General features: G+C 37.1%; 1 protein-coding gene across 8 annotated transcripts in view; it reads right to left on the bottom strand.

Moving 5' to 3' along the window:
- The window catches only part of LTBP1 (latent transforming growth factor beta binding protein 1), a 197,264-nt gene that overhangs the window by 95,399 nt on the left and 81,441 nt on the right, over positions 1-20,424 (bottom strand). For all 8 annotated transcript variants that reach the window (XM_040611957.1, XM_040611953.1, XM_040611952.1 and 5 more), the window contains 2 exons: positions 13,093-13,317; positions 9,387-9,664 (listed from right to left, as the gene is read on the bottom strand). In XM_040611957.1, coding sequence (XP_040467891.1) covers positions 9,387-9,664; positions 13,093-13,317 — 503 coding nt within the window. The remainder of the gene's footprint in view (positions 1-9,386; positions 9,665-13,092; positions 13,318-20,424) is intronic.

Here is a 20,424-nt window from a genome sequence, read left to right as displayed (position 1 = left end):
TCCTTTCCTAGAACTAGAACTGCTTCTTCAAAGACAGAGAAGTCATTTACTGAAGTTGTATACTGTGACTGTTACTGAGATTGAGCTAAACCAAACCAATTTGCACTCAACCCTTTTCCCCACCTTGTCCTCAGTTTTACAACTCTCCTCTCTCCGAAAAAGAAGTGGGAGGAATCAAGGCTGGTGCTGCACCTCCCCTTATGATCTCAGAAATGGAGCATTTGGGCAACAAGGCACATTACCTAACACCTAGTGTTCCTCTGCAAGGTCACAAGCCTGAAGGACACATCCCAGCAGCTCGTGTGTGTCAAGGCAAGACTTCACTAATGTGAGAGCCAACATGCCATCATGAACGAAGCATATAAAACAAAGGAGAAGTTAAAAAAAAAAAAGAGGAGGAAGATGGATTAAAGCCCACTTTTAGTTTAGGTGTGGTGCTACAGCATTTGCACTCTACTGAAAATCATGATCTCTGTGGTCATAACTTTTTCAAATTTCCATATAAAAACCATGAGCAAAAATAAAGATGCCAAAGTCTGAGTCATCTGGCAACTGTGGTTTGTAGTCCTGTCAGTAAAAACTGGCAATGATTAAAGCTGCTGCTCCCATTGCCTCTGTGGTGAATTAAAGCTTGAAGAATCAATGATAATTTGGTTAACGTCCAGATCATTGTAGAAACTGGACAGCAAGGAAAAGCAACTGCCACATGGGGCTCCTAGTGGTGTAAGATCTGTGTAATTTTGGAGCTATGCATCAGAAAAAATGACTGTTCTGCAAAGTCCTAAGCCAAACAGAAACAGAGAGCTCTTCTACGGCTAATAAACCCTGATTTCTCTGGTACATCTAATAGGATTTCAGATACTTCCAAAACTCATGGCATTGCACAAACTTTTTCCTTGCCAGCTACAGTTTCTTAAGATGCTCCTTCCTTTCACAAGCCCTAAGCATCAATGAACTGAAGCTCTGTTTCTACAGGTCTCAAAAACTTTTAGGTAATTTCTATCCACTTCAAAAGTCTTACCCACTTCCTACTACTGAGAAGAACTCATCAGTTCTTCAGACAGTCTGTTCCAGTCTCTGAGTCACAAGTGACTGGAAAAGTCACTTGGGGGAATCCATAACTATTTTTAGTTTGTGTCACCATTCAACACAACTCCAACACATAAATATGAACCTAAAATAAGCAGGGAAACTAAACACAAGCATACAACTTGCATTATACATGAAGATGATGCCATTCCCTAAGCTTAGGTTTACAATTTTCTATCCATCATCCAACACATATTTTAAACTAATCTAGCTTGTATTCCAGAGGGCTTCTGGAAAAGAACAGATTTTCATGAATGATACCTCTGTCACAAGCTTGCAATTTGGAGATAATGTTTACTGGTTCAGAAGGCAAAGAAGTCATGAAGGACTGGTATAAGAGCTCAACTGTGCTGAAAGAGGGTCAGCAGTAGCAGCAGTATAAGGCACACATGGTACTGCTATAAAACAAAGTTCTTCCTGGGTAAAGCACTCACAGACACTGAAAGTATTGTTTTGAATCCACATATTTTTCCCAATGCGTGCCTGGGCTTCTATGCCAATATTTTATATAACTGAAGGAAGTACTGAATATTCCCACTGGTAGACTGAAATTCTGGCTGACCTTGTGCTGGTGCACAAAGGCCACCCCAAGCCACATCACTTCTTTGTTTGTCTGTCCAGACTCCAGCCTCTGCCCCATCTCCACAGCCTTGGAGCGCTAACAGTACTTGAGTTGTGCACTGCCACCAGGGTTTCATGCATTTTCCAATGCCAGGGAAAAGGAAGGATTATATCCTCGAAATCCCTCTGCTAAGGCAGTAGAAGGAATTTATTCAGCTCCCTGTAAAGTGCAGTAGAAAGCCCAGTCTGGCAATTAGTCTCAGGGCAACAGCAGAGGATTCTGGCTGAGGGACCACAACCTTTCCTGGGACTCCCACTCCTGTGTGACCCATCTACAAATCCCTGTCATAAGCTGTTAGTTAAAACCACAATACAAGCGTAAATAAGAGAGTGTCACATGATTAAGTATGATTGAAATTGATAGCTGCTTTGCCTGAGTTAAAGGCTAATGACTCTGGGATTCAGCTCAAACGACTGCATTTCACATACCACAATAGCAGAAGTGAATGGATACACTGTTTAACTTTCTGTAAACTATTCAACAGGCACAGACCTTGGATTGTTGAGGGGTTTTTCCCCCTATAGGCACGACAAAGAGAATAAGAAACCTCAAACTTAATAAACCGTATTACTGAAACAATTAACAAACATACTTAATTAGCTTACTGACCAGCTGAATGACAGGTTGTTACAAATGTAGAGTATTATCCCATGTAGCACTGGCTCACTAACAGGCATTGTCTCATAAGCAGAGGAGAAAAACTTAAATACTTCCAGACTTTCTAAAAGAACTGGTAAAGAATTTGTTTTGGCTTAAGCAGAACATTCTTCATAGGCAAGCAAAAATTATCCAGCTTTCTTCTATTTGAGTAATTAAAACAATGTTTGGTGTTTTTGGTATCCGATACATCTTTAATCTTCTGATATTTCAGGGTATTGATCTTGCAAAGAATCTATTGTGAATGAAGCATTAATCCTGGAAATGAACCCTCACTGATTTCTGACAGTCTATTTGTTTAAGAACTTCAGAAGCCAAACCATGAGCTTCAAGGAATTCCAGGCAGTTATTTTATTTTATGAGATGGTATTTTTAAGACTATTCTAAAGAAAAAAAGGTTTTAGAAGTGCTTTAAGAGAAAAAGTACCAGCACAAAGCACAGAACTTTACTTGTATCATTTTTCCTGCCTAAGAATATAAATAGGGAAGTTCATTTCATGGAGCTGTCAAAAAATGAAAATACCTGAAATTTACCTCCATAGGAAATGTTTTGTTAAATCTAAAGTTCAACAGGGATATTTATACAGTTGAATGAATAACTTCAACTGTCGAATGAATAACTTCAACTGTCATATTACTACTGTCATCACCTCCAGACTACATACACTACGATCATATTGCATACAGTAGTATTGATACATTAGGTTATGCATTAATAGCTACCAAGCTATCAACATATTTTGCTGCTCTGATTTCTAACTCAAGTACTTTGATGTCTTTGTTTATTACTTTAAAAACTCAGTGATCTAAGCCCATTTCCTAAAAATTTTATGTATATTCTCAAAGTTAAGTACCTGATCAGTCTATGCCCTTTTCTAAATCAACTTAAGTAAACGCTTAATGATTTGCAGTCAGAATCTTTATCATGATGCAATGTCAACAATTTCTGACCTCTTCCAGCTGCCACTTATCACTTGGCTTATTTTGTATTCTACCAAGTCTGACAGCAGAGAGAAGAGTGTTACTCAAACTAAATGTTTCCTGTAAAATATATTACTGAAACACAGTATTAAATAAAATGTTTCCATAGAAATATATCCCACTAAAGATGCTGATCAACTAACACCTGTTTATCAGACATAGTTGTTATTTATCAGAACTAAGCAGCACTTAAAACACATCTGAACACATATGCGAGCATTTTGATCACACTGAAAAATGGACAGCCCTTATAATCTTCAATAGTCTTTACTAGTGTTCACAATTAATGTTATTAAGCTTAATTAACAAAACCCTATCAAAATATGCTTCTATTGTCTGCTATAGGTGGTATATTTGATTTTTCTTTAATATGATTTTCCAAAGTATTATTTTAATACAATGTTTCACTTCACAATACCACAACTCTAATTCAGGCATTCTTCTCAACAGAGCTGTAACAAGTATGTGTCTTTTCTGCAACACCTTTCAAAGTAATTCACTAGGTAAGCACAAAACATCATTTGGCAAACAACTTACAAGCAAGGAGTGGAATATATCCCTTGAACACTACAACCTGAAACTGACCTGAATTTAAAATACCCCAAACAAAAAAGGGGGGATCAGAAGACAGTATTTTTTAAATCCTTTCAGCGACCGATTTCGACAGCAGTCCAGCCCCTCTCAGCAGTTCTACCAGCACAACCGAGGAACAGTGAGGCGGAACGAACCAGCATAGGCAGACATGACAACTTAACCAGCTTCTCTTCTGCATATTTTGGCATCTGCTGCTTTCAGCCAGGTAAGTAACTTCAATATCTCTGTCTCTTTAGAATAATAACTCTTTCATATTTTGTTTTTAAATTATAGATGCTGATATCACCAGAAGTCATCTCTGGTAAAAATGATACTCAAAAAATCTGCTGAAGAGAACAGCATTACTTGTGAATCTCAGAAAGAGACTGCTTTAGAGAAATTTGGAAATACCAGTGTCTCCACTTTCTTGCTGCTTGCTGCTTTGCAAAAAAAATGCCTCCCTCTTTACAGTTAAGCAAAAAAAGAGACCAAATCAATTTTGAGAAAAAAGACTTTTTTAGCCAAAATACTGAAACGCAGTGACCACAGAAAACACATTAATATGCTTAGTAGACACTTCAAAGTGATCTTGGGGAGGGGGGAGCATGGTGGTGGTGGAGAAACAGTGCTTAATTATCTTTATATGAATTAGATAGTATGCATCTGCATTCTTTTCTTTACTTACATGCAAAGTAAGCATATGCAAAATCAACAGGACTTGGGATTACCAACACAATCTTTACTAGGTGCACCACTGACACTGTAGAAGTATTTTGGGAAATAACAAGATATTCTGTGTCATAATAAAGGCATTTTTATTAGAATTAAAATGAAAAGCAGCTGAAGAGGAGAAATTAAAGAAGGGAAACAGAATCTTCCTTATTTGCTTGCTTTTTAAGTAGGACTTAAGAGAATCAGTGGTCTAAGAGGACCAGCTCCTTGGATTTCAGCAACACAAGACTGCATGGCTGTAAAGGACCTTGCAGGACACCACGTCTAGTCTCCAGCTTTTGAAGGCACAGTAAAATACAGTGCTCTCTAGATATTTACTGTTTTCCATCTTGAGTGGCATTTTTGCCATACTGCTTCCACTGTATCTGTTTCTCAACTTCAAGTCTCTATCTTCTCAACATCTTCTATCTAACAAGGTGTAAGTTTAGGTAAAAGTTTATTTCCTGTATTTTTATGACAACAGTAAGTTTCTCACCTGCAGCTTAACTGTTAGTTTATGATATAACCTGCAAAAATATTTTTGGTACTAGGAACACATTTGACAAACCACAACTTTTGCATGCAACATATCGTAGTAAGCTATCATTTATTGTGGTAAGCTATCCTGGAGCAATCATTATTACCATCTCCCAGAGGAGAAATAATTGCTAAGTGTTCCACTTAGAGAATCAAAAAGCAGCCAGGAAAAGTGAATTTATTTGAGCAGAAAAGAGAACCATCCAGAACACTATTTGCTTCCTATATTACTTTTCAAAGATTGAAACATTCATTCTACTTTTCTAGTTGCTCTTTCCACTTTCCACTCCCAATGCTGAGGATGCTTCAGAAAACAGCCACAAATAAGCAACCCATGTATGTATGTGTACACGTATTTATGAAAACATACATCTTAATTTATCTATTCTAATTAAACTAGGAAATGTCATTCTTCTTGCCCCTCCCTCTCCCCTCCTGTCCTCTGCTTGTAGACTGACACCTTTTCACACATCCTTTACTACCCTTTTCTCACGGTTGTTGCCTTTGGTTATAGTCACTTATGATATTACAGAAAACTAAGCAAATAGGAGGTCTAGAAGAATTTCTATGTTGTTAATTAGGAATGATTGAAGCCCTGAGAAAATGACCAGATTCTTCAGCTATCCGTACCATAGTGTCCTCCAAGCTTCAGTTCAGGTGGCTCCAGTTGCTAACTTCAACAGTATGTGCTCCATTGGAAATACAGTGCAGCAAATACAACCTGGCTGTCCTGGGATTTGAGTATAGCAACTATCCTACTGGTTTTGTGGGACTACTGTTTTCCAGTGAGATACATTAAAGGATTTTAACCAAGGTGGGGTGAGGAAGAATGTGTTGGGAGATGAAAAATACTCCACAGAAGGTTGTGAAAAAACCCAAAGCATTAAAATCAGAGGACATGTAATTGAAGACCAGCTAAAATTCAAGAAAGAAAGAGAGAACAAAAGATGGAGAGAAACACAGAATGGTAGAGGTTACACACACAAAAAAACACAGCAGAAATTCCGATACCGTTTTTATCCTGTGCTTTTAGCATGGACCAAAAGCAAGTTCAGCAGTCTTTATTAACTTGGTTGATTTGCCTACAAGAGGCCACACACATCCCTCCATCAATCTGCTCTATAGACAGTAAAGTCACCTCTGATCCTAGGATATTTAATAAAACATTTCTGAGGCCAAATATACAATCCACCCTGCAAAAAAATGTATAAACATTGATGATTGTGGAAGGAAGTATGGATATCAAAACTGCAGAAAGGACTTGTAACACTTTGTTACTAATAGGGAAAGTTCAGTTTAGCATCTAGTCTGAACAAATAAAGAGAATCCTCATATCTAGCAAAGCAAATATCAAAGAAACAGAAAACAAAGTTCTTCTGGAATAGATCTCTTTCAGAGTAAAAAAAAAAAAAGGGAGGGGGAGGGAGCAGAAAACCTTGTCTCTTTCCCAGTTCAAGGTATATTTAACATACAAATAAATAATACGCTTTGCCTGACTGCAGAAAAAAATGTCTTAACATTTCAGGTTCAAATAGGAAAGGTGAAAGAGTCACTTAAATCTATATTTATGGCAAGATCTCAAATGAATGCTCTACAAAATGCCAGGCTACAGCTCCAATTCTAAATTGAAACATTAAGTTAAAAAACAAAAGGCCTCTGAAATCCTTATTTATCCTCTTCTCCAAGACCGACACTGAAAGGAATAATGAAATTTGTAAAAAATGAGAACAAGCATTATTCTACAGTAGGAGGCACTGCCCTTTCTTGAGAGCACTGCAGAGTCACATTTTTCCAGGGGAATACTGAAAAAAAGTTAGAAAAATTGGGAACTCAGAATTTGGTTGGATTCCAAGGCAGGCATAAGGTCAATGCAAGCATGTTTTCCCTCTTCTTCCCCTGTAAATGGAGCAAGTTACTGTCTTCCATGAGCAATGAGTAGGCTTTAATTCTAAAACCACTGTAATGTGAGGTGCATGCATAGGACACTGAAAGTTTTGGATATGTCATGTGAAATACATCACTCATGCATGCAGCAGAAAGAACAGACAAGAAAATGATCAAGCATAAGATGTAAGAGGTAGAAGATGTGGCACTCACTGCCAAGTCTAAGATCGAGGAATTAATTTTGTCTTCCCCTATATATGAGTGCAAATAGAAATACAAATAAATAATAAATTATTAATTATCTAATTATTTCCAGAATTTTATGATTTCACATTATAATGCCATATTTGATGGATCTCCTATTCTTAGGAAATATAGAGAAATGGTTGTTTTACACAGGCCCTGCTTCATTTTATCATGTAAAAATCCACAAACTTTCATTTGAATGTGTGCTTCAATCCTTGGTAAAGAACAAATACAAGGTTTTACTATTCCTGAAACTGAGAAGCACGAAGAGCTCATAAGTATAAATTCACAGTGTCGATCCCAGACCAAGCACTCATCAGTGAATACTAACCTTTAATGTTTCATATGCAAACTTAACTATGGTCTTCCAGAAACATTTTTGGGGCATGATGACATTTAGGTTTACTTCTTCCACTGCATTTTCAGAATGAATTATTTTTAAACACCCTCATGTGATGACCTAGCATGAGCAGGTTTGGGGATCTTCCACAGCAATGAAACCAGAGCTAATTATGTCACTAGTAGGAATACTACAGTACTCTGCAGGAGCCAGTCACTGAAAGGAAAAGAAAGATTTTACAGGAAAAAAAGTCAGTTCTTAGGGGCTGGCAGAGGATGACGGAATGTAAGGAACTGTGTTTTCAGTTTGAGGTTCCAGAAAGTAACTGTTATCACTTCCTTGGGATCTGCCACCTACGTTACCCTCACCCTGCTTCGGACTGCATCCTGCTTCTGCTCCTGTCTGTTCGCCATCACTGATCCGCTCCAAGCTCCTTGCCACTCTGTGAGGTCTGTGTGTGTGTGTGCACGTGTGCGCTGCCTTGCTGTCAGTTCCAACACTTGGCATTATAGCATTCATTGGCAGCTAGAAGAAGCACTTGTAAAGGACATTTTGCTCCAGTCCTGTATTTCAGGGATGACGGGTGCTGTCCCTTTGAACGGAAGGCAGACCACACTCTGTGCAGCTGAAATCTTATGAGAATTTTGCTGCCAACATCTAACAAATGTTTGTGGAATATATTGAAATATTTTTAGATTCTTGAAAATTGGTTAACTTTGGGTGCATGTTACTGGAAGGACCAAATGCAGTGTGATCTCTGCAATAAACTTAAATTTCTACTTCAAAGCACACAATCTAAACCTTCAATGAAACAGCCATAAGTTGGGGGTTTTAGCCTAACTAAAACAATATATTCATTCTGTAACATCATCCCGCAAAACAAGCAAGTGATTTTTCTGAAGCCTCTAACAAAATTTCAGCCTGAGGCATACATTCAGCTTAAAAAATATTAAATCTGAAAAGGTCAATTTCAGCAAGGCGATAAGCAAATAGCAGGATCTTAGTAATTATTTAACAATCTCCTCACATATGCTTTTTTCTTTCTCTTTATATTTACATGTATATACAAATATGCAAAGATGATAACACTGTGTCTTAAAGTGCTTTCAAGAGCTGAAAGAAGATACATAATTTTGAATAGTCGTAAGTAAAAACTGATGTGAACATTTTAAACTGAACTAAGGTTTTAATGCTCTAGCAAACACTCAATTGGCTTTCATGATTTTTCTACTCCATTCAGTGCTCACATTTCAACAGACTCAAAACATTAGCCTACAACACTTTAAAATATGAAGTTGTTGAATAGGAATTTCAAAAACAACTACAACTCCTTGAAAAACACTTGCTGTTGAGATACGTGGGCAAAAAGACTCGTTAAACCAAAGGGCAGTACAAGCTGTGGATGACTGTGTAACCTTGGTTATTCAATTAGGAGATATAGAGCTGGGGTTTAAGTCATGGGGTTTTATTTAGAGAAATAGCTCATAAATGGAGAAGGTATGGCTAAAATAACTGAAATCAGAATGCCAGGGATCCAAGTCAGCAGAAAATAAAGACATTAGCTTGAAGGAGAAGGAGCTTCAGCAAAATGTTATTTTGTAAAAATTTTACATTCTCAAAATAATTTTCTTTTGGAAAAGAATGTCAAATGTGTCCTTTCCTGGCAACCGGTGAAATTTTTTTTAATTCTTTTACAATGTTGTTTTAAAGCCACCTGTCTCAAAAACCTTAGCAAACATTTCTTACCTGTGTCCCAATAGTCTCCTGGAAGCAGCGCCCAAGCTGTGTTTTAACTGAAACAGGAAACATATGAGGAATGGATTGTTGATTTGTGTAAGTAGTATGTCCTTTCTGGGTCTTCTGATACGGAAGACCTTGGTAAGAAACCTGTGGATGTACTGGCTGAGGTACTTTTGGTTTTTGTCCTGTTGAAGTGCTGTCAATTCTTGAAACTTGATGGATCTGAACTGAGGCTTCAGGGGGATGTTTCACATGGATATTCACTATGTTAGGAGGGAACTTCACTAAAATAATTGAAGGAAAAACACATAAGAAAAATTAGTAATGAAATATGCCCAAAAAGATATCTTAGGCACCTCTAAGACATTACTTTTTTTTTGCACATTATAATTTTTACAGAGTGCCTTAAAGTGACTGAAATATAAATGAAGCCCAAATTTGGGGTTTAGAGGAAAGGCTGAAAGAACGCATAGACTCTCATTAACAAAGCAAGAAAATGGAAACCCTTCACACATGAAAGAACGACATTATAGGATTGTAAAGACTGCTACATAAACATGGATGTCCAAATTGGCTGGTGTGACATTAATATTTGTGGTCATACTGTGTAATAAGAATCCTATTCAAAGTTCCAGAATTCAAATTCTACTGGGTTATTTTTGGATATATAGTAAGCTTTATTTTCTTTTTCAGATCCATCATCTTTCTCTGGAACACAGAAAAAGCTTCAGATTTCATCCCTTCACCTTTATATACCTGCCAAGTTCCAAGTTTGCCCCTGCAAGAGCTGCCAGCATCTCAACTATCTAAAATCACCACTCCCTTCAACTAAACTTTGAATTCAGGATTTGGCAGATAGAGGGAGGAAATTTTTTCAGATACTTCCGTTTTTAAATACAGTTGTAGTTTTAAGTCTGGGTGTACAGACTGAGACTCTCCAGTCAACATAATATGCAGAAACCTGTTTATGACCCTCAAGCCTCTTTTCATTGGAACACAAAATACCCTTTAAACATGTAACTCAACTTATTGGGGTGGGGTGGGGGTGGGTGGGGGGCAGGGGAAGATGTGTGTAGAAAGTTTTATAGTTTGTAAGCTGCATAAAAAAGCATTTACTGTGTCTGGCTAGGTCTCTCTCATCAGCAAGTACCGCACAGCCTACTCAAGGCCAGCCAGTCTGTTAGATATAACACTCCTTCCAAACATCAAGAACCAACAAATATGATTTGACATACTTTCTCTGTAACGCAAACTAGATTGTTGAGTCTTCTGAACTGTCTCCTTGCCTTTTAGGAGGCCAGACTGTTCTTCAGAACTTGATTGGGCATTTTCAGTTCTTACTGACAAATTTCAACCTCACAACTCTACTTCCTAGGAAACACTTCTATTTTAGCTGCTTTAAAATGATATTATATTGTAGAAATTGCTTTTGGGTTTTTACATGATTTTCATTTCTCAAGGCACATTTTCAGCATTAATTACTCTCACATAGGAATTCCTTAAAAGAAACAAACTTATTTTGATTCTGCCTTGTATTGTTTTATTTATGAAAATCTCCAACATATTGCAGACAGAAACATCAGGAATAAGGTAGCAGAAAGTCAACAAAATACAGCTGCAGTGCTTTAATGGCTCTTCAGATCTTGTCTGTAGCAGAAAATAATCTTCAAGCAAAATTTATGGTACATGAGTTCTGTTACTGGTAAACTCATAAGAGAAAGGTTCAATGTTACAAGAAGAAGCAGCAAGGCCCTTCATAGGCTATTAGACTGGTTTTGCAGGGCAAGAGAAGACACCATAGTCTGGCTGTGAACAGAACAAAACACCCCAACTTACTATTATATATTTTTACGTATGAACTAGTTTCTCCAGATGATAAGTCTAAAAAAAAATAATCTATCAGCCCTTAAAAGAAATCACTGAATTGCTCTGCTTTAATCTATCAATCCACCTAGAGACGTTCAGATGCTGAAAACATCAAATTTAGGCCAGTTCCTCCCATGTAGTATTATTACCACAATCCTCTCCAGGTCTTGGATCACTGCCTAGATGTGCTGATTATTTTTTATTTCTGCCAGCTATTTCAGTACGATTTTTTTTATTCTTTCCTTGAAAGAAATGAAACGCTCTTCTCTCAACAATCAAATGTCCTCATTTAGACATAGAAAGAGAAGCAAAAGCATTGTGACTGTGCATGGTTCTGAAGAGGACTTGAGGGTCAGGAAAAAAAGATATATTCAAGAGGTCAGACTCCTTAGCAATTAGAAATTGATTGTGTATTTTGAGACAGCAACTCAAAATCTGGAAAACAACTATGTCTTAAAAAAACTTGGTTTATAGTCCACCATATTGTCTAAAATAATTTGTTCAGGAATTAAATAGTCACAGAAATAAACTGCTGCTCTACTAAATGTTTAGGCAATTATATTTTTCTCCTCCCCACCCACCCCCCTTTTTTTTTTTTTTTTTTTTGAGAGAGAGAGAGAGTGTCAGAAAAGTTCTTGGGAGCTTTTTGACTAATACTTCAACATGGCAGTGGAAACTATTTTCCAATGGACTGTGTAGCAGCCCCAAGAGAACAAATCCATTGAAAAGACAGAGCAGATACTTAAAAGCATTTATAAAATATTGTGTTTCCAGGAAGATCCCTCTCTGAAAGCAGAATTACTACATTAGATTATATTTATCACAAATATGTAAAGAGTTTGGCCGCTTTTAGCAAAGTTGTTCAGGAACTAGTTGCCAACAACTGAACCTCACATCTTTCTCCCATATATTTTCTTTTTATTCAGAGGCAGCAACTGTAAAATTATCCTTGAGAAAAAAAAAAAATCAATCTGCCAATTCATACAAACAAAATTCACATTAATTCATACATTGTGAAACTGAATCGCAGGGGTGTCTCTCTATATAGACAGGATCTCACCCAGATAACCTGCTACCTAGAGTCACAGGACACACAGAAAAACAAACTCAACACTTCTCTTCAAGGTCATCAGAACTTGTCACTTTACAAAAAATGTTAGGGGAAATAAACCTGAAGCTGCCTGAACTTCCTTTGATGGGGTAAAATTTGATTAACATCACAACTTTTCCTGTTTCTGATCCTCTGCCTTCTTCACAGCATTAGCAGTAGGAAATCCTTACCATTTTTTTTTCCTATGTTCTATTTAACTGAATCATATCATGGTCTATTTACATTAAGTTCACCACAAAATTAACTTTTAGAACTCCACTAAATAATGTAACAATAGACATGGACTGTATTTTTAGCTTTACATTAGATTTAAATTTTATTATCTTGAAAAGCATTGTCTCTTCCCTCCATTAGTAACCATGGAGTCACCTGCAACTTTCTATCTAGGTATACTGCAATTTATGGACTCTGTTCAGCCACACTCATTCTCTTTTTGAACAGAACTACAGCCCTGGAAGAAGCCCCTGCATTATTCTTTGACTCTGCATTCTGCATTAAATTCCACTGCAAAGTGAAGTAAATTTACTTATAAACTCTTTTTAATAGCCCTGTTAATTCTTATTATTTCAATCATTGAGCAAAATATTTTCCAGTCATTCTGGTGAGCTCACTATTTAAGTTGCGGTGTCAAGATTTAAACCATGTAGACAGATTACTATTAGCACTGGTTGGATACCCACAATTAGTTAATAAAATCAATTCCAAAGGAATAATTATCTATCAGAAAAAAGTTACCTTTTACACCTTGCTGTCCAGACATAGTCAGTGGTAAAGTATGAGTAGAGTGGATAATTTGTGATCCTACAGCCTTGTTCACCTGTTGCGGGTGATGGTACAGTTTTGGAGTATTGGCAGTCTGCACAGGAATCTGACAAAGTTTACCAGTGTAATTAGGAGGGCACTGGCATTTATCTCTAGAACTGCACTGGCCTCCATTCATGCATGGAAGATGGCAAATAACTGAAATGAAAGCAGAAAGAAAAATTTTGTTAATGATTTTAGCTTTAGTATTATCTGACTACATAACACACAGAAGTTGAGGAGGAAAGAATTAGGGCTGGGGCGCTTTGTTCTTCTGACATCTGAGGAATGGCTATACATCTGATATGCACTTTTGATTGCCTTGTGGTAGAACCGCTTTGCTTCCCCGCCTTGTGACCTCTCTCTGGTCTGCACCTTCTTTCCATGACAAACCCTCCTTTTGACCTCTGCCTGGTTTGCATCTTCTCTCCAGGACAAACACGACAAGCACATTCTTTCCTAATAAAACCCAGCTATTTAATTTCATTACACTGTTAAGCAAGACATTGAATTAATATGGTGCCTGGCTGCACCTCTTATTCACACTTTCATACAGGTATTCTTATTTAGTCAGCTTCCCATATCTGAAAAGTCTTGGGCCACCTACACTTCCCTGGAAGACTGGGGAAAAAACTCACCAGAGAGCAAATGATACTGGGGATAAATTTTCCATTTTTACTTTAAGCCTTGGTGGTTCTCTGGAAAACCATGTCTTACCATGTATGTAGATTTTTGCTTAACATTTATATCTCAGATACAAGCAGATAATTTGTATACCCACCCATGAAGATCATAATAATATGGAGAAATTCTACTCAAATTACTTCAGAGACAAATTTCAAAGTATTAAAATACTTTAACCCCAATATAAAGACAAGGGTAATCACTTGTGTGCCAGCTAGTGCTTGCAAATTTACAGCAATATAAATTATCAGATGAAACACGAAAAATGTCAACATCAAATGAATGGTATTTCTTAACTGGGAGATACAAACAGTAATAGGCAGGGTTCAGCACTTTCTAAAAATATGATGTGAGACTTTATAAACAACCATAATCTAGCTGAGCTGTCAACATTTTCAAGAACTAAATGATGTAAAAACAACATGAAAAATACTCTAAGTTTTTGTTGAAGACAAACAAAGGTAATTTTTTCAAAAATCAAAGATTTTTTGAGAAATAGCATACAGTATCCCTTTGTCAGCTTTAAGATAAGATTCCGACTGTAAAAATAAACAACTCAAAATCTAGAGTTTACAGTAATTATGGCATTTTGCTGGATTAGTATTGCTCAGTCTATATTGCGTTACAATAAAAATGAGAAACCATAGATACTACAAGGTCATTAGGAACCTAATGCTTATTATTCCAAGTGGTGTAATCTCTGGACAACCACAGACTATTGCTATTAATAATGCCATAAAACTTCAGTATTGGAAAAGAAACCTGTGTTTTGTATGTCACAAGAAGACAAAGTAGGACATTGAGCAGCCCAAGGAGTTCCAACACAGCTGCATAATGCACTTGGCCCAGGAAAAGTGCTTAAGAAACAGTGCGATCAGCCTGGCTCATCACAGAGCACCCTCACATTGTATTAACAGGGTCTGGAACAGCGATGCCTGATTGCCAGATAGGTCCACGCACAAATGTAAACAGCCAGAACTGTTTTTCCACTCGGCTCTGCAAATGTATATTTAATATTTTCCTCGTCTTATCTCATATTTTCATTTCGCATAAACTGACTGAAAGTACTTCAAGCTGTAGCACTGTGCTAAAAGGCCCAGTTGACTTTGGAAGGCTATCCACGCCAGTGCATGCCTCACTTTTTAGGTCCCAATGCTGTTGGGACTTCATCTGAGTGTATGAAAGATGTCCTTACAGAATGGCTGTTACTTCAGGGCAAAACAAAGGATTTTTGACCCCTGAAGTAACTAAAGCATGACAGCTAGCTATCTCTGGCTGGCACCATTTCTCCCTGAGCAGCCACAAATGAGCAGGATTACTCTAACAGCAACAACATACAGGTACTTGTAAAGTACTTGTAAAGATCTGCCTGGGCAAGGTTGAAACCTAAGGTGGTTTTCCTGCAAAAGGAACATCGCACAATGAAATAGTGTAAATTAGCATTAAGGGGACAGCAATTTGGTGTTTGCAAGAAGTATAGTGAAACAAAGGCAAACAGAAGTAGTCTCATTGAGAAATTCCTTGAGTGCAAGAAGCCTATTCCATAGATTTTCTTCCCACCCTCTCCAGCCTGGAGGCAACAAGGTAATGTACAAACCCCAGCTTTTCAACAATATAAATATACCCAATATTTCCACCAAAATAAATTAATTTCTTTTGAGCTCCTATTCCTATAAAGCTGTCAGTGTCTGGAAGACCATGTCTGTGCATGCTGTCTCTGCATCACAGGGCACTCTTCAGGCATCCTTCCTCTGCAAGAGCCAGCTGGGTAACAAATGGGCACATTAAAAGCTTTGCTTTAAAGCAAACAAAAGTTTGTGCTAAAAACAACGGGAAGGAAGATACCAATAGAAAAGAGCTCATTCGTGTCCCTTTTCATAATTGTTTGCTGTGGCTATTCACACAAATAACTTCCGTAAATAAGTGCAAACAAATGCCACTGAAAGGTCTAGTATGAGGTAAACGATCAAGAATGTTTAATGTCTCAGTATTTACATATAACAGAAAATAAAAATTCCAACCTGCCCACATTATCATGTGGTGCAAATCACTCACGTCGACTGATTTATGTACAGATATATTGATTCACATCTCTTGAAGGTCTGGCCTAATGTATGAGGAATGAACTTTAAATAAGAATGTATTAAATCTATTCTGAGAATACAAAACTGTAAAAAAAATTAAAAATTCTGAAATATACAATTATAAGTTATACTCAGCCATGTAAAAACAGCGAATGTGATCACCAGGATAAATGGAAAAGTTTAGAATCTTAAATGGTAAATATTACAAAACTTAAAAAAGGATGAAACACATTGAAATAAAATATCTGATAATTTTATACAGGTATAATAAGCACATACACAGTAATTGCGATGTTTCCTCAGGTAGTTTACAGCCAGGAGGAAGGGCTACATTTGATTATGACACTGGTGCTGGAAATCACAGGCACACCACTAGAGTTGGAATTACACAGACCATTTGAGAAAAGTGAGCTGAAGGGGCACAAGCCTCCAAAAAGGCAGAAGAAGGAAACACTACCTTTCCCTCAACAAGGCTCTGGGAATCTCAGGTTAACAAAGACCAAAGAACCCTGGGGAAAGGACCATTTAAGATAGGAACAGGATATAAGCCACGGTATATTTGAACAGCTCAACTTCTGATGAAAGTTTTTTGATTTGTTTTGTTTTGTCATTAAGATTAAAGAACTTAAACAGAATGGCTGAACACTGCCAGAGGCATAAGGAACATTCCCGACAAAAACCAGACCCATGAGCTGGGACAGACCATTAGAAGACGCTGGGTTTGCACGTATGTTCACAGCTGGCATTCAGACAAAGGGTACACTGGAGGCTGATTTTCACTGGGCTGTTGCCATTTCCTCTGAAAAGGCGTAGGGGGGGGAAAGGAAATAAAAATATCCATTATGGCGTAAAGCCCTCTAGCTGCTCAGAACCTTACAAAAATGTGGAGATAGGCCTGCATAAGATGACAAGAAATTTCAGTTCACATGTGGGTATCTTACAAAGAGGACAAAGAAAGTATTAATGGACCTAGAAAAGGCAACACATTCTTCACTCAGGTCTGTTATAAGCCAAGTCTCTCAACTGTCGCATAAGAATTAGCCAACATATGATTGAACAAATTTAATGATTTCTTAATATAAATGAACATCTATCCTTCAGAAATGTAGAGACAGGTTTAAGGAATTACAAACATTAAGGAGTCTTCTTATGCTTGGCAATTAATTGGTAATAAAAAGCTTTGATTTCTCTGGCATCCAAAGGCCTTAATTCCCCCCAACCTGGCACAGCTTGGTGGGTATCACTGTTCAAAATGAGCCAAACAGAAAAGGTGCATCACGAAGCCCCTTACAAGGTGTCTCTGAAAGGCTGAATGCACAGAAAAAGAAGAACATTTGCAATGTGAATCCTGATCAAGCTGCCACAGCCATGGGTTGGAAACAGAAAAACAGGGCATGAAATCATCAACAAAGCAGCTCAGAAACCACTGATACAGTTTGTCCATGTAATTACATCATCTAATTTGCTTTCAAGATACTCAAACAACCTTGAACAGCACCAGATAAACTAATTTAATCAAGTCTGAATGTTTTCATTTAATCAAAACAATATGTAACAAAACAAGTTCCAAGCATTTAAACTCTCCTAATCCTTAAAAAATAGCCCACGCTTACCTAAACAAGCCCTTAGGATGGATGGAAACTCCCTTCTTGCAACCAGTGCTGAAGAAAATGAAGATGGGTTTTGAAACATTCCTCATCTGACTCTCAAAATTCCTCTTCTTTTACACCTCAGGGAACATGCGAGTTTCTGTCTCACTTTTCCTCACCACTCTTCGCTTTTTCTACTTACATGCTACCAACTACTCAAGTGTAAGCACTATTCAATTACATTGACAGGCTCTCCAAAGAAAACCTTAAACTGTTAGATTACAGTATTTCTACTGGATGTATTACAAATCAGCAGATTAATTTTGTTTCTGAGCACTACGCAGTTATCCAGCATTAGTACATGCTCCACAGCTGTTTGGGCAACTTTCAACCATGCTGTTAATAAGCTCACAGAAAGTGCAAGGACCAGCATGCAGTTCTACCAAACATGGTTTTTCACAGGAAAGAAGAGATGGCATTCACTGAGGGGAAGCACTGCCACATGCAACATTCCTGTAATGTAGTGTCTCTAAACACCACACATTTTAGGTAAAAGCTGAAGCCCAGAGGTGCAATATAAAGGTCTGTGCAATTGCTCCAAACATTTCTATTTTCTAATGCAGAAACTCTAACAATAACTCACAACAGGCACAGAGGCATGAGCTACAGTAATAATGCTATCCTCCAGTTTAGACTCTTCCTCATTCCCCTACCTCCCCCCACCCCCCCCCCCCATGTCTGTCTTCTTGTCCCTCACTTTTCTAACTACTTCATCCTAAACAGTTTTCTCCTCAGATTCCTGTTGTAATTCAGAGGTATTATGCAAAGAAGTTGCAAATTAAGTAAGCAAATTATTATTCTTTAATTTTTTTTAAAGTAAGATTAAGATAACATTGATATTACAAACTTATGTTTGGGGAAACAGAGGAAGAAAAGAAGCGAAGCTTTAAGCAGCCTTGATTTAATAGTATAACACTTCTACATTCACCTCTGAATTTATCCTAATGTTTGTATTTTTCACATCTTTGAAGAGAAACATTCTATTGCAATAACCAAACACAATTTTTAAAAGTAAATCTGATGTTGAGAGCTCCAGCAGCAGATGAAAAATGCTCTTTTCTGCTCACCACTGAAAACAGGAAAGTGATACCCTGCTGATGTGAATAGCCTAGTTACTACCCACAAATCCCTTGTTACCTACCACTGCTATTCACTGATCCAAACCGTGAGGACAGCACCAGATTTAGTTCCAGACAGAAGCAATCCTGTAAAAATGGCTACTCACTGCTACCGCTGAGAGAGCAGTCAGGGTGTGTGACAAATGGCAGTATTGTGTTGGGATGAGCCTCCCCATCACAGAACTTTTTAACGAAATCTCTAGTATTCAACCAGAAGGGAAAAATGTTTTGAGGCTCTCCTCTGGTTTCCTTTGTTGAATGCAATCTCATGCATAAACAATGGCTTAAGTATAAGGCAAAAACTTGATAAATTCAGATCCTGTAATATGCTTAATAACATCCAATCGTATTTTGAAAGATGTTTGTAAAAGTGTGTTGCTGGAAAATCAGTACAGGAAAGGAGGGTACAACTGCACGCTTTCTCAGTTAAGTATACCAAAAATGATACAAAGTAAAAAATACAATGAAAGAGTTTATCATCGAAATCGACGGTAAGTCTATTGTATAGGAAATAGTTTCATTTGGTTTATTACTAGTTTAAGTAGTTTAAGATTATCTTACACAAATATAGATTCCCCTGAAATTTAAACATGTAATATTTTTTACAGCAACTAACTGTAAATTAGGAATGATAGACAGTATATAGAATAGAACAGTATAGGTAAGGGGCATACATAAAAGAACATCTTTACTTCAGAGTATTTTATTATTTTTATCAGACTTGATCAATAGCATTTGTGAATAAGAACACCAAAATCTAGTTTATTTATATACTTCCAGGGCTTGGATTCTCATTCTGTTCTTCTGTAGTTACAACTAACATCAACCTAACAAATTCAAAGCTGTTATTCATGTTCCCTTGCATATGAACTACCAAGTCTTAATCTTGTGGAAAAAAAAAAAATGCCACTAGCCACTTCAGTGGGTGTATTAACATTCATATTTGTTCAGAGAGAAAGAAAAAACGCAAGTAAAAAATGTTCAGAAGTGGAAAAAACCTACTTTATGCCATTCAAGGTGGTATGTTCCATTATGCCAGACTTCTGACCAGAAACTGATACAGAGAAACTATCTTGAATGTCCTTTATACTTTCACCTTCATGCTGCTTATCAGCAGATGCGTAAATATAACAAAGTTCTTATCTTTTTTTTTTTTTTCTCTGAATACTGCAACACATTAATAGAAATCTTCCTAAAAAACAGAACATGATACTGAAGGCACTTTAGATATTTCCTCAAAGATCTGCAACACTGCAGGGAAAAATTTCAAACAGGAACCTACCTCAAACCTAATGGTATGATAAGAAAAAAATATGCAGCTACTAAACTGGGTTCTTAGCTATTGTGAACTAACATGGTCACTGTCCTCATTAGAATTTGTCTTATATATTTAAACTATTATTATGAAGGGAACTTTAACAAAGTAATGCACAGCCACTTGGGAATGGGATCATAAGTGCTGTTGTTTATCCACACAAGGAATTTTTGTGGTGTTGTTCCTGCCCGGATCATGCATATTTTCTGAAAAGAAAAAAAGAAAAAAGAAAAAAACAAAACCCAAACCAAACAACCAAACCAAACAACAAAAAACATACCAGAAAACTCTCAAAGAAAATGAAGAGATTTAGCCACAAAGAACTGTCCTGAAACAAGTTTAACTCTTCTGAATTTAACACTTCCAAAATACAATTTTTTCTGCATATAAATGTTATTTTCTGCAAATAATATTAT

This window comes from Falco naumanni, chromosome 12 (assembly GCF_017639655.2).
Source record: "Falco naumanni isolate bFalNau1 chromosome 12, bFalNau1.pat, whole genome shotgun sequence".
NCBI lineage: Eukaryota > Metazoa > Chordata > Aves > Falconiformes > Falconidae > Falco > Falco naumanni.
The sequence above is the reverse complement of the archived record's forward strand: the minus strand, read 5'-3'. Positions and strand labels throughout refer to the sequence as shown.